Source organism: Podospora pseudopauciseta (genome assembly GCF_035222475.1).
Source record: "Podospora pseudopauciseta strain CBS 411.78 chromosome 7 map unlocalized CBS411.78m_7.2, whole genome shotgun sequence".
Lineage (NCBI taxonomy): Eukaryota > Fungi > Ascomycota > Sordariomycetes > Sordariales > Podosporaceae > Podospora > Podospora pseudopauciseta.
In genome coordinates this window covers 347,203-361,466 of record NW_026946668.1, presented here as the reverse complement: position 1 = coordinate 361,466, position 14,264 = coordinate 347,203, and the positions used below count along the sequence as shown (strand labels likewise).

Sequence of the window (14,264 nt, the reverse complement as noted above, 5' to 3'; positions counted from 1 at the left end):
CGCCCCACTACAAATTCACAGCCAATAAGAACTCTCAGTTTCTCCAGGGCTGAGTCGCACAGCCTTGCTTGTTGGTGTTGGGATGGATGTTGGTATCATTTGAGACCAGATGTAAGATATCTATCTATCTACCTCATCTAGAAACTGTACTCTTCAGCAAATAATTGTATCCCTTGTGCCCCGGTTCCCTTGTGAACCGCCCGTTCATCCGATAGGCTCGCAACGCAATTTCTTGTCCTGGCAACAAGACTCGGGCCGCCACATACAACGACGCTGGTCTCCCCCCCGGTTGCCTCCACAGGTCCTCTGATGTAGGCCTCAATGTCTGGTCGGACACTCGAGTAAAATACGTGCGAGTCCGTACTGGCGTGGCTCGACCTCTTCCGCTCCACTGGAATCGCCCGTGCTGTTTGTTCGATGTCACCGGGACTGGATAATGGTCCCTGGCTCGTGATCTTCTCATCAGCCACCTTCTTCCCTCGTCCAAAGTTGGTTCCTGTAGAGGAACCAGACGAGCTGTCGGCAGTCACGCCATCTTGGCTGACCGAGAACGATGTCGGCCCCTGGGTAACGGCAATGTGAACGTGGAGCTCGATGCCTGTGCCTTTGGCATGCTCAATCAGCTCGTGAAGTCGCGTCACATAAAAGTCAATCTCCTCGCCCTGTTTGGTGGTCAGGAGGAAGTCAATCCTCTTGACACAGTTTGTGCCCTTGTGTTGGAGCACACTTTCGAGAATGGGCAGCGTAAAGGATGCACCGGTGGAAGCCGAGATGAGTACTATAGTCTCGTAAATGTCCCACCGCGGTGGCGCTCCATACGGCCCGGAGACAAATGCTGTCAGCCTCTCCTTCTTCCCAGCCAACTGGGCCTTGGTCGCTAATTCGTGCAGTCGTTTGGAAAATCCACCGTGTTTACGAACGACAAGTTGAATGCTGTTGCAGATGCAAGTCTCGGGGAGCTGATGGGCGCAGGCAATGGTGTAAGGGTGAGCTTCGGCAATACCAACTCGGGGCATCCAAAGATAAAGATGCTGACCAGCTCTCCACTTGAAGTGGACATCCTTGATGGTAACTACCGTGATCGAGTCCCCAACCGCACGCATCTGGGCTTGATGCCCAATCCGTTGTCCTCCCATGCATCTCTTCTTGTCAGGCAACGCCTTAACGTTCTGCCAAACCAACATCACTGTTCGGCAAAACCGGTCGAAGCAGAGGGCCGCAATGGCAAACCACAGGTTGTATCTGGCGTCGACAGGAATGTGGACGTATATCAACCATAGCAACAAGACAGCAGTGACGATGTGTTGCAAGACAAAGAACTCATAAGACAACCGCCGCAATGGCGCCAGCCCGGAGACACAGGCCCATAACAAAAGACCCCAGGCGCCAAACCCATACTTGATCATGGGCATCATCTTGATCTGATAGTCGACAAGCTCAGAACGCGCCCAGTCGGCATAAAAGTAGAAGCCGTGAACAGCTCCTGTGGCGAGCATGGTGCGGGCCACCCATCGGTGCAGCCAGTTGAGCCTCTCATGGCTGATACCCGTGATGAAGCCTACAACGTTGCACTTGGAAGAAAGCAGATAGAGCAGCGGCAGCTGGGTGATAGTGACCCAAGCATTGCGATAGCCAATGCGTTCCCAATGAAAGACATCTGGAAATATGGCACCATCGGTGGCCATGTAAATCACGATGATCCAGTATACCAACAGGACAATGACGCGGCCTCCTGGAGGCGGCGTCAACCAGGAAAACCCCCTTGCTGGGACATACAGCTGGGGATAGCTAACTTCACGAACCACAGCCGTAAAGGTTGCCCACAGCTCTAGAAAGGCCGTGTCCGGTTTTGTTGGAGATTGGACGGAACTCGACGTGTGCCGTCGTAGTCTGAGAACAAGTGCCCCTTGTTAGCATGAGTCCAGCTCTGATAGAAATGTCAGGAATAACCGCTAACCTTCTTTCCAACTTGTACCAGTTTATAACCCGGCAGATCAGAAACGCGCCCACAAACCCCGCGACAATGTACCAGAACCGCTGCGCCAGTTCTTCGTTTGTAACAGGGTAGGTCGTGTTTCCCGTCCCACCGCCCCCGTGGGAGCCATGATCATGATCCATTCCCACAGCTTTTCGATGTTGCCGTCACCAAATGGGCGGCAAAGCCCTCCCTTATATGTCGGCCAACTCTTCCCTTCACCGGGCTTGAGGTTGTGATACCCTGACTCTTTCACCATTAATCAGTCTCCTAGCCTGGCGTGAGTCTCCTGTGATGAATGGGTCCGCAGGACAAAAAATGTCGCGAGGAAACGCCGGGTGAGGTTCCTGTCTGGCGGCAAATGACAGAAAACAAGGAGGCTCCGGGGATCTGGAAAATCTGGACCCAGATGGCCAGCGAGGCGAGCAGTGAGCGAGAGTGGATGGAACACAGTAGCGCAGTGCAACTTCAGCAGCAGTACCGGCGGGGTGGATTGCCGGGTCAATAATCTTGATGCGATTTCATTAACAACGGATAAAAAAAGTCACCAAACAAGAAGAATAGCATCGAATGATGATGGCCCTGATTGTCACCGGTCCCTGGTGGCTAAAAGCCAGCCATTTGAGATCCGCCTGCCGTGTAGGTGTCCCATAGTCCCACACAAGCCGACGGACACCGCCCCCATAGGCAAACAGGGCATGGAAAAGGTCGTACACCACAGACACAGTTCCATCATTTGCGATCATTGTGAAGCCGCGGCATCCTCACCCAGCAGGGAAGCTGAGACGGGCAGAGCAAGTTGTCACTGGCTAGAGGACATTGTCGTGCGCATGAGGATGCGGCGTTGCCAGAAATCAGATCGTTAGCGGCCCAGAATTTGCTCAAACCCCCTCGACCCGCGCCAGGCTATGCCCCTCTGGGGAAAGACCACCCGCACATAAAGACCCTGGCAGCTTCCATTTGCGGTTTGGCGCCGTTATTCATGCACAAGATGCATCTACCCCACACAACTGCTGACGACATGCTTCACTTCTTCAAATATGTGAGTAGGTACACTCACTCCACACGATGATCTGGAAGCATACCTAAGTAGAAAACATTGGGATGTGTTGGGAAACACTCCATGCCACGGCCCAGAGATAGGTATGGTGGTGAGGCGACTTGTCTGAGATTATCTGGTGGAAATCAGTTACCTGATGTCGTTCTGATAAGCTCTGCAACATCTGGGCGGAAAGCTTGACAGATGGTGACAAGCAGCTCCCACTGACATCGAGACCTGATGTAGCGATGTCGAGCATCTCAACACGAGGCCGATTCTAAATAGATACCTCTTCGTAGAGGCTCAGGTCACATACATAGGCGGTGCCGAGTCTGCCGGTGCTGGTCTTATATCACTGCGACCCAGGATCCCGGTTTCTCAATCGTAACATCAATGTGTTACGGCATGAAATGCTTCCCGAGATATCGCGAAGAAGAGAGCATGCTGTCGACGTCAATTGGCTAGTTCTTGTTTGTCGGGCAGAGTTATTGGCGTGACTACATGGGATGCAATAGGAAGTAGAAACGCATGTCAAGTTGATGGTTGATAGCAGATATCGCCAAGTGGATCAAGAAAGGTACGTACCCATACAACCATCTGGTCCCTGTCTCGCGACTCGGCACTGTCCCTCTTTAAGCTCCCCCCTGTTGGAGCTCGAAGGGGAACTCCGCCTCAATTCCTTTAAACTTTCCCTGGCCCCGTTGCCTTTGCTTTGTTGTCTGCTCCTCCCGTTCCACCTTACTCTTCAGTCTCTCATTACGATAACATGGCGTCTCTCAGATCCGTTCTCGCTGCCGGCCTCCTTCTCCTGTCGACAACGGCCAATGCCCACTTCGAGCTTCAACATCCCTCCCCTCTGACGGCTGAGAGCAGCTCGCAGGCCACGGCACCATGCGGTGGTGCCAATGCCGACATTGATCAAAACACGGCGACCGATTTCCACGTCGAAGGCGACTACGTACAACTATTCAATGGGCATGCTCAAGGCAATTGGTTGATCCGTGGTACCCTTGACCCCAAAGCCGGCGGCGACTGGGAGCAGCTGTTCCCCATTGTGCAACAAACTGGACGTGGTAACTTCTGCGAGCCTGTTGTGACAGTGCCCGGCGAGTGGGCTGGGAAGAAGGGGTTTCTAGGCATCAGCGGCAATGCTGGCGATGGCATTCTATACGCGGTATGTGCCAAATTCCCCGACATGTCCCGGTATCTCGATACGCTAACACAGGGAACAGTGCGCCGCTGTCAACTTCGTGTCTGGTTCCGCGCCAGCCCCCGGCGGCTCTTGTGTCAACGGCAGCGCCGTCACGGCATCCTTCCAGCCGGATGACACACTGTCGGCGCTCGTTGGCTCATCGTCCAATTCGGGGTCCAGCGGGTCGGAAACCACGGCGCCGACTCCGGCGGCGACCACCTCACAACCCAGTGCCGCCGCACCAATGATGGGCGACAGGGTATCGTTTGGAAGCTTCGCTCTCACAGGCGTGATGCTTCTCGTCGGCGCTGCTTTGCTGTAAAGAGGTATAGTCAAGGGGCGGTTGATGGGCCATGTCAGTTACATTTTGTATACACCGAGCATTTTTGTATATCATGATACCAATTTCCTTCAAGTTTATCTCACAGTGCCGTGGTTCTGCTCTCAGTTATGCAGCTGAGAATTGCTCAGAGTTGAGGTACCTACCTACATATCGCCCAACGCTCCTGCCACAGCATCAAGCAAGCAACTTCCACTATTCAGGCCCGCCACTGGCACCTGAGCTGGCCAGTCAGGAAGTCTCGACTGAACATGCTCGTACAAATTCGACAAGACTCCACCAACTCCCGTCACCGACCCCCGAGCCCCACGGTGTGTTCAGGAAGGAGCCTGCGGTCACCCACGACCACCTCCTGTTCGCGGGGAATATCCAAATGTGGTCGTCCACTTGTCGTCCCTGTCGTCAAACAAGCACAAGGCCATCATGTTCTCTCTCTTCTGCCACAGCCAGTCCGCAGAGTGATCATGGACGGGGTTCGGAGCTTCCCGTTGGTTTGTTAGGTACTTGGGCGCAGCTGGAAACAGGGTGGATGATGCAATTGCCAGGCTGCTGCCTTCAGTTGCCTTTGATGAGGAAGGTGCCTCCCACTCTGCGGTCCTGCATCCGGATGACTTGGGCGGAATTTGGTTGGGAAGCTGAATGTGGAAGGCTTTCTCCCCGGTCCTGTCTTCTCCCCCGTGTTGCAAGATTCCTCTCCACAACCAAATGAATACATCGAGCCGCTATTCCAACTTGTCTCTCAACATTCCGATTCAGCTAGTATCCCATCTGCCTCGTCCTTCGGCCGACAAATACGCATCACGGCCTTCTCACCATCGGCCCTCTCAAGATGTTCCCGACAATGCTTCTTCACGGAGCCCTGCTCGCCGCCGCTCTCGCCAGGGCCGACAACGTGTCCCTCGTCACTGTGGCCGCGACAACAGCCACCGTGATCGTTGGCAACGGGTTGACCAACGGGACCCAGCAGCTGGCTCAGCTCACCACTGTCGGCCTCAGCACCGTCACAGTGTACAGCAACCAGCAGAAGCCACCTCAGGCCACCGTCACCTTCACGCCCGGGAACAGCCTTGGCGATTTGGAGGTCACTTTGCCACCCATTGACGCGTCCCAACTGTCGGAACTCACAAGCTCTATCCTTGCCAACATCACGAGCGTGGTATCCAACTTGACCGCTCCTACGGCCAACTCGAACTTGACTTTGTCTGCCACTTCTCAAGATTCTGCGACATCGTCGGCTGCAACAGGCACAGGCTCTCCAGAGGTATCAACAGCTACCCAGTCTGCCCCCACGACGACCAATTCGACAAATCAAGCTGCTGACACGAATGGGCTTTTTGGCCGGTACGTGCCCATATCCCTATGGCTTGAGCAGATTTGCTGACCCTGTGTCTAGAAGCCTCAAGGCAATGGCGGTTGGCTTTCTCCTGGCTTTGGCGCTCTGAGTTCGAGGTTTTGGGCCACTGCTAGCAAGGTTTGGCGGGCATGGTTAGGATCTCGAAGGGCGGGCGTGAGGAAGGAATCGAGTATTGATATCACCCGGATTGGAAGTTGCTATCATACATATCTTGTTGGAAGGGTGGACGATTATGACATGTTGGGATGCGCAACCATCTCCACGATCAGTCAATTAAAGATGCTCTCTTGGCCTCGGGAACTTTTGAACCAGGGGCGTCTGTGACATCAGCCAATCCCACCCCCGTGTTCAAAAAGACGAGGTTGAGTTACATTCTTGGCGGACCAATAGCATCACAAGTTCCATATTATCGATGTCTTGTCTGGGCTCTTTTGGTCACGGACGTGCCTGTTGACAAACAAGACTGGCTGCTGGTTGGACAGCCCCTCATTTTCGGCATGTTTCATGCTTCACACATCACGGCAACGCAAGTCATCCGATGTCATAGAAGCGGAATAGCTGAGATGGGCTAAGTAAGCTGGCATGTCCACTCCCTCTTGCTGTCGTTTCATCTTCACCCTTTAATATTTATTCTCATCAACATTGCTGTCCTCGTTGTCAATTCTCAATCGCCCCCACGGAGATACCATATTGCATACCAACAACTGCAAAAAATGACATTTACCCACACCCCAACCCAGCTGACCCTCTTGTGGCTCGCTTTCTCCCTCCCCGCCGTGACCTGGGACTTTTTTTATGTCATATTCCGGCCTCACACAATGCCTGGCGGGTCCATACACTCGCCCTTCTGGGTACCCTACGCGCTCTACGGCGAGGTGGACGGCAACTACGGCTGGAAGCAGTGGCACGCCGGGTCTGGGTTCCCGGCTGCACAGAGCTGGATGAACGCCATCGAGACGGCCATGTACCTCGTGTATGCTTGGATTTGGTGGACGAGTAAAGATCAGGTTACTGGGGAGATTAGGGGAAAAAGGGCGGCGGCGGCGGTGTTGACTGGTTTTGCGGCCGGGGTTATGACCGAGAGCAAGACTGTGCTGTATTGGCTGAATGAGATTTGTTCGGGGTATGAGAATATTGGGCAGAACGATCTCTTTAGGCTGGTGGTTCTTTGGGTGGTGCCGAAGTAAGTTTGCTTTTTGTGTTTGTGGCTGGTGGCTGGAGATTGAGGGTGTGTATACTAACGAAACTGGCAGTGGGCTGTGGCTTGTTTTTCCGGCGACGCAGTTTATTTATGGGTTTGGGAAGGAGATCATTGATGGGCTTGCTGGTGCTGAGACTGAAGACGAGCCAACGTACAGCGAGGTGGTGAAAAATGGGTCCGAGAAGAAGGAGCTCTGAGGGCGAGGGTTGTGCAATGGCTTGGTGAACCGTGGGAGATGTAGCGGGAAAATACGAACGAGAAACGGGAAGCTGCGTTGCCTTTACCAACATCGAGACCGGCGTGTTCCGAATTGTGTGAGACTAGATTCCACCCACACCAGGACCGTAAGTAACAGATACGCTGGAATACGCCGACTGACATAACCTCTTGTAGGAATTCGTAGCATGTGTTTGTTCGGTTTCGTTTTCCATTACTCTCTGCTGAAACTGATCTCAAGCTTCTCATTGACGTCTTCCTGTTCAGACAGCGAGTTGACAGACCCCGACTTCTCTGTAAACGACGATGCTGAAGGCCGCATATCACGGCCTCCATCATTCTCAACCGCCCCCAGCACGAGGTACACCTCCAGAATCTCAATCAGCCACCTCTCCCTCGACTCCAATCCACGTTTCGCATCAAACCAGATTGTGTCCCTTGCGGCCTGGGTGACCACATCTCTTGTACATGGCTCGAGCTCAGCCAGTTTCAACACTTGGTACGCATCAATCGTCACCGTTGCCGTCCCCCCGCCCAGCTCATTTTCGACATCACCCTGGAAGTAACGTCTGGTTATGTCGGGGTTCTTTGACAGCAGTCGGAGACAAAACTGCTCAAAGAGGTTGAACTGAACAATGTACTGCAGTAACGGACAAAACGGCATCGTGATCGCCGCCCACCTCGTCGCGGCCAAATTCTGCCGACGGCTATCCACCAAGAGTAGGGATTCAAGCAGCTCGTCCCGGCTGAGGGGTTTTAGATCGATGTTGGTCAAGAACGGCCGGTCATAGCCGATTTTGTGCCGCCACAGCCGGTTGGCCATGACCGAGTTGACGATGCAAGGGATCAGCACTACATAAGCCCACCACTGCGTTGCCGCAGCGAGGGACATGGCACCTGCTATCAGACCAGGTAGCCCGTTGAGCAGGAAGTGGATGCGCAGGTAATTGGCTCTGGTGGAGACCATGTGTTCGAGGCGGTCGCCTACATAGGAACGTCCTGGGGGAAAGTCGGAATAGAGAGATGAGGCGACCATGCGTGTTTTCTTGCGTTGGTCGTTGTCGAGGTAGACTGCCCAGAGCATGTTGATGACTGCGTAAAAGGCGAGTGGGGAGTTGCCGAGGAAGCCAGTGAGGAGGTTAGAGAGATCAAAAAGATAGGGGTCTTCGCCCCGGGTGGCCATCCAGGTGCCAGCACTGACCAGCAGTATACCGACGCCGATGACAATGTCCATGCCGAAGCGGTAGGCAATTTCGGAACGGAGGTCCTGGTTGTTAATATGGAGAAAGCAAGCCAGGGTTCTGCCCCAGTTCCTTGCAGCGCCATCAGCTCTTTTTTCTTTGCTCGAACCACTGGTATGGGAGCCAGAGAATGAACGGGCAATGCCTGCGCCGGCACTTCTCTTTTCCAAGTCTTGCTGCTCGTCCTCGGCCTTTTGTAGGTCTTGCAGAAACCGCCTTTCAACCCTGAGTCCACAGATGTTTTTCCAGCTTCGAGTCGCGTCGTATATGAGGAAGAAGAGCAGGCTGAAGCAGGCGGTACCACCAGCAATCATGCAGATCACAATGGTAATAGGTATTGGTGTCGAGTTGTACACGTTGGCGGCGACGTCGCCTGCGTTGGCCAGCTCGACAAAGCCCAAAGCGGGCAGCATGTTGTTTCGGAGTTTTGCTTCAAAAACTGGATGGATTTTGCGGGCTGGATCTTTGCTCGGTCGGAGGAGTGTTGGACAAGGTACTCTGAAGGTGGCGGCTGGTATGTCGCCGCTTTGGGGAACAGGAGATTGTATCAGGCGGATGAAAGGTGCTGGTGTTGGTGACTCTGCCTCTTGCTGAATCTCAGCAAGTGTGTTGAAGTTGGGTGGTGGCGGTGGGCGAGCCACGGGCTCGATAGTATCAGCCATCATCCGCGGCTGTCAATGTCGTGCTCCCAGTCAAGGGGACAACATGGAGGATAATGGGTGACAATGAATGGGTGGCCGCGGCCAGTTGATGCTGGGGTACCAGCTTCATAATGGAGAAGGAAAAGGGGACACCCGCGACTCGAAAAGAGGCCAATGAAACCAAAGGGAAGCGTTGAGTCGTGACAGCCTGGGATATTTGCCAGGCAACTAACTGATGTTCAGCCAGCCGGCAAAGGGGTGATGGGGAGGATGAAAACACTAACTTATTTCTGACGGGGCCAGACCTTTTTGGGGGACCATCAGCCGCGATGGTCAAGTTCCCGAAGCATGTGAAGATGAGTCTGGCCCCCTGGAAACCCTCGCATCGTTCCTTCCTTATTTTTCCATCCAGCACCTGAACAGGTGTGATTTGTTTGGTGGGTGGTTTTTGCGAATCTCTAGCGCCGGCGCCGAAACTGACCGACTCGTCCAAAGTGTAGACAAACTTTGACGGATGAAAGCCTCGTGCTTCACTAACCTCAAGGTGGCTCTGATGTCATTGCGGGATTGACAAATGCCGATGCCCTGAGTTGGGTTGGTTGACTGTTCACAAAGCACGAAGAGAACAAGGAACTAGTTCTGGCAAAACACACAAGACTATCAAAATTACAATCTAAGTATACAAAACCACAAACTATCGACAAAAAAAGAGAAGACCCTGACAAGGAACAGCTGAAAACCAACTCCTGCTCGCAACCCAGCTTCTACTCTAGCAGCCGGGAATTAACCCAATCCCTTTTAGTCATATGCATGTCTCATGACCAACAACCCCTTTGTTCCTTCATCAGCAAGCTCAGAATTGCAATTTACTTGCGGAGCGCAACGATGGTGCCAAGGTCCACCCGGAGGAGGGCAGTGAGGTCGACGATGGCATCGAGGACGACCTGGATGTCGGCAACAACGCCGGCAACAACGGCACCAACAGAGGCACCGACGTTGGCAACGATGTCAACGACAACGTCAACAATGGGGACAGAGATGTCGACAACGAGACCGAGGATAACCTCGAGGTTGGCGGAGATGACGAGGAGGATGTCTGATTGGCATGTTAGCATCTCTATCTGAGTTGTGGGGGCAGCTAATGAGGCGGCAAGACGTACCAGCATCGAGGGCAAGGAGACCCTGGACGGTAACTTCAATCTCGCCAAGGAGACCCTGGACATCGGCAACGAGGTCGAGGACGACAGCGAGGTTGAGGTCAACAAGGAGGTCAACGTTGAGGAGGAGACCGTTGAGAGTGGGGGTGATGTCGCCAACGAGGAGGTCAATCTGGGCCTGGAGGTCGATGAGGACGGCAATGAGAGCATCAACATCAATGTCGACAGCGCCGATAATGTCAACTAGGCCGTGATGTTAGCAACATATACGTCTTGATCATGATGAAAACGGGGAGTCTTACGAATGAGCTGGATATCGGTCTGGACCTGAGCCTCAATCTGGACGATGATGGCAACGAGGTCGGCAATGACAACGTTAACATCGACATCAGCAGTAATGGCAGGAATAGTGATCTCAACATCGAGGTCCACGATGGGGCTAACGACAACGTCAAGGTCGATGGTAGGGTTGCCAGAAGTGGTGGGGATAGCAGGTGTGCCAGGGGTGCCAGGAACATCAATGTCTACATCAACATCGACGATGGGAGTACCGTTGTTGTCCTCATCATCGCTGTCGCTGTCACTGCTGTCGTCGTCGTTGTCGTTGTCATCGTCACTGTCGTTACCTGGGATGTCTGGGGTGTTTGGTGTGCCTGGTGTGCCAGGTGTGCCTGGAACGTCGACATCGACATCAACGATGGGAACGTTGGGGGTACCGGGAACAGCAGGAGTGCCGGGAACATTGGGTACACCCGGAACATTGGGGGTGCCCGGAACATTGGGGGTGCCCGGAACATTGGGAATGCCGGGGATATTGGGAGTGCCGGGAGTGCCTGGAGCACCTGTTGAAGAAGCGGCATCATCTGTGCAAGAGGTTGAGGGGATGATGTTGACCGGGACAGAAACCGAGGGAAGGTTGGTAGGGAGGCTGATGCTGCTGCTGCCGGCAGGAGAGCCAGTGTTGCATGGGCAATCAGCTGGGACAGTCACCGTGGTAGTAGGCTTGTCATGGCGGGCGTCAATGGCGGGCGCAGCGAGGACGGACCCGAAGCTAGCGGCGGCGATGGCGGCGTTGAGAAACTTCATCTTGATTGTCTGGTGTTTTGTGGATGGTGCTGGTGGTGGTGATGATTAAAGATGATATTAAGGCAATATTAAGGGATGGGAGAGTCTCGAAAGAGCGACTGGAGTTGGATATTATTGATTAGGAAAAATACTAGTTGGGAAGGGCGGCGGTGAAGGTGAAGATGATGAGGATGAGAAAAGAGAATGTGTCTCTACTCGAGGGCATCATGAGATTTATATACCTGTCTCGTGACAATCAAACCTGGCCCGGATGATGCCGTTCTTGACGGAGATGAGCACAGCGATTTCTTCCAAGACAGGCACTTACAAACCTGGACACTCGTCTTTCTGGAGCTTGTCGTCGTCGATCTCAATAGTCCGCGCCAAGCTGCCGGACCCGCTGGGAGATCGCCAGCCCTATCTCTGGATGTGGACACTGGATGCAGGGCCGAGAGCGTGGTGTTTTGCCCGCATCTGCACTGCTTGATATCGAGCCTCATCATTTCTTCTTTTTATTACTGGATGAGGGCAGGCGTTGTCGCACCATCAAGCATGGCAGTCAGCTGCTGCTGCAAAGTTATCGTCTTGGAAGCCCCCCATTTACTTGATCATTCCAGGTATGAGATATTTCCCCTATCGGCACCTTACTGCAAATCCATCATGATGTTCATCCCAAGAGATAAACCCCCACATAACCCTAGTCCTGGCTAACTTTAGTCCAGACCGAAGCTTCTCTACCCTAACAGCAAACGGGGTGGCGTCGATCTTTGCTCGATGCTCTTGCGGAAGCTAAACTGGACATGGGCAGCCTGTCTCTTGGCACGTCAAACTGTCAGTTTTCTTGTGAATCTCTTTTACCTACGCATACAGATTGGATGACTCCGGGAAAAGACAATATTTGTTCTTCTGCAACGGCTGAGCGTCAAGTTACCACAATGCCACTGTTCAGACCCGAAAGCAATTCTGCCAACCCCCTTTCGATGTCATTAAATCGCATTAGACCGCATCTTGCAGGCCTGCCAGGGGTATCACGATCGACAACCAGGTCCCCGACTAGGCTGAAGACACACAAAAAGAAAACGGCGCTGGCAAGTGTGGCCAAGAGGCTCTGGAGGCGCCCAACACCGTTGAGATAGGGAGTGGCTGGTGGGGTTGTGGTGATACAACAACGGCGGTGGGAGACCTTGAAGTCGCGTGAGCTGAACTCCTGTGGTCCGCGATCCTTAGTTTTGTTGCGTGAGATCCATACCGCCCGTTCACCAACATTTCATTTGACAATCGTTTCGCCTTTGCTGAAGAGAAATTCAACGGCGTCGATGCTAGCGGTGTATCACCGCTTTCAAAAGCAACAAACATCGCGTTGGGCTCACGATCATCCCCTCGACTTCTTGAACTAACCTCCCGCTTCTGTTTCTTGATGTCGGCCACTCATCTCTCTGTGCATTTTCAGTCGTTTGCCATTTCCAATTTCGCTCTTTTGGGGGTCTATGCGTGCAGCAAAAACACGAGGAAGCAAATTGCAGGATGTGTGTCTAATCTTGCTTCTTTGCCCGGAAGGCCAGGAATTTGGTTGCCGACGACAGAGTGAGGTTGAAGTAATTCACAAATGCGAGACATGTCCTCCGAGCGTTTGCATAGTATTGAGGCAACGGGTTTGAAGTAGTATACAAAACCTTGGTACACCTCGAATGAGAAAGCTGCTCGTCCTCGTGGCTTGCTCGTACTCGAATTGCTTTTTAAAAAGAAAAAGGAACTTTGTCACAACCTTTCTTTCCCTTACATATCCGTCCCTCGTTTGGGTGCCGTACCAAGGGCTTGGGACCATAACCAATCCCAGATTGCCTGCCTGATTTATGACGGGTACCTGTCGATCATTGCTGTGTGCATAGCTTATCCAGCTCTTCGGGGCTTTTCCGCCATACACCTACGGTCATTGGTGACAGAGGTGTCGGATCACATACACAGCTATCTCACACAGCCGAAAATTTCATGCATCCCGCCCTACTCAACTACCCTCATAGTTAGGTTATTCACGGCTCGGGTATCACGGCATTAACAGATACCCGCTGACTAGAATATCTTGTCTTGCATCCCTAACCCAGTAGTAAGAAACAGTCTTCAGAATTCAAAACTTGATTCTGTTCTTGTGTACGTCATGACAAACTCATGCCTCGTATTGGCCCCTTGAGCATCAATTGTCTCTTTGATCACACACATAACCGCTGGTAACGGGAGTGTGTCCTTCCTGTCAGCCTTCCTGCCATGCCACTCCATGTGTCGGCGATGTCACCAACCAAAAAGCAATACACCGGTGACGGACATCCAGCACGACACCAAGACCCGGGTTGTCACCATGTCACGCTTTCACACGACACATAAGCCACCATGTTTTTGTCCAAGTACCTAGGTAGGCAGGTAAACTGAACCGAGACTGATGGGTTGGGTTGGGTTGCGGTTACACTCGCTCTCAAAATAGCAACACCTCAACGAGAACTAGTTCCTTGCGGGGGGAACCTCATGACCCTTCTTCAAGTGTTTTGGTCCGTCTGTTCTCGCTACCGACCTGTGTTTTGCTGGTAACGAAACCGCCATCAAAAAACTCAACACTGCACCCGTCCAATAGTTCTTGATTTCAAGCGACCCAATGACACAACCGAGCCAGACATCAATCACATGCAACGCTCTTTTCTTCAAAAAAGTGAAAACGACGAAAAAAAATTTGAAAAAGGCACCAAAGACTTTCCAAAAAATCAAAATCATCTCCACTGAATCTCCGAGAATAACTTTGGTACCTGCCATCCATGAAAAGTCAACAAATCCGACGGCAAGATCAAGGGATGCTC

General features: G+C 52.8%; 6 protein-coding genes across 6 annotated transcripts; 3 read left to right on the top strand and 3 right to left on the bottom strand.

Moving 5' to 3' along the window:
• Positions 1-137: 137 nt before the first annotated feature.
• FRP1 (ferric-chelate reductase Frp1) lies at positions 138-6,251 on the bottom strand (the record flags this gene model as incomplete). The annotated part of the gene is made up of 4 exons (XM_062915448.1): positions 3,600-6,251; positions 3,061-3,458; positions 1,958-3,007; positions 138-1,890 (listed from the first exon to the last, which is right to left on the bottom strand). Exons 3-4 carry the CDS (start codon positions 2,116-2,118, stop codon positions 138-140), a joined length of 1,914 nt encoding a protein of 637 aa, XP_062761154.1. The 5' UTR covers positions 2,119-3,007; positions 3,061-3,458; positions 3,600-6,251.
• On the top strand, positions 3,075-4,528 carry QC763_704480 (uncharacterized protein; the record flags this gene model as incomplete). The annotated part of the gene is made up of 4 exons (XM_062915449.1): positions 3,075-3,474; positions 3,530-3,591; positions 3,795-4,188; positions 4,247-4,528. The coding sequence occupies exons 2-4, from the start codon at positions 3,554-3,556 to the stop codon at positions 4,526-4,528; spliced, it is 714 nt and encodes a 237-aa protein (XP_062761156.1). The 5' UTR covers positions 3,075-3,474; positions 3,530-3,553.
• Positions 5,376-5,988, top strand: QC763_704485 (uncharacterized protein; the record flags this gene model as incomplete). Its single annotated transcript, XM_062915450.1, has 2 exons — positions 5,376-5,887; positions 5,940-5,988. 2 exons carry the CDS (start codon positions 5,376-5,378, stop codon positions 5,986-5,988), a joined length of 561 nt encoding a protein of 186 aa, XP_062761155.1.
• A 362-nt stretch (positions 6,252-6,613) lies between the features above and the next one.
• QC763_704490 (uncharacterized protein) lies at positions 6,614-8,350 on the top strand (the record flags this gene model as incomplete). The annotated part of the gene is made up of 3 exons (XM_062915451.1): positions 6,614-7,083; positions 7,154-7,445; positions 7,585-8,350. 2 exons carry the CDS (start codon positions 6,614-6,616, stop codon positions 7,296-7,298), a joined length of 615 nt encoding a protein of 204 aa, XP_062761153.1. The 3' UTR covers positions 7,299-7,445; positions 7,585-8,350.
• On the bottom strand, positions 7,532-9,220 carry QC763_704500 (uncharacterized protein; the record flags this gene model as incomplete). The annotated part of the gene is made up of 1 exon (XM_062915452.1): positions 7,532-9,220. The coding sequence occupies one exon, from the start codon at positions 9,218-9,220 to the stop codon at positions 7,532-7,534; it is 1,689 nt and encodes a 562-aa protein (XP_062761152.1).
• An 845-nt stretch (positions 9,221-10,065) lies between these two features.
• On the bottom strand, positions 10,066-11,442 carry QC763_704510 (uncharacterized protein; the record flags this gene model as incomplete). Its single annotated transcript, XM_062915453.1, is given in 4 exon segments — positions 10,066-10,295; positions 10,360-10,599; positions 10,659-11,009; positions 11,019-11,442. Coding segments are annotated over 4 exon segments (1,245 nt in total).
• Positions 11,443-14,264: the final 2,822 nt, after the last annotated feature.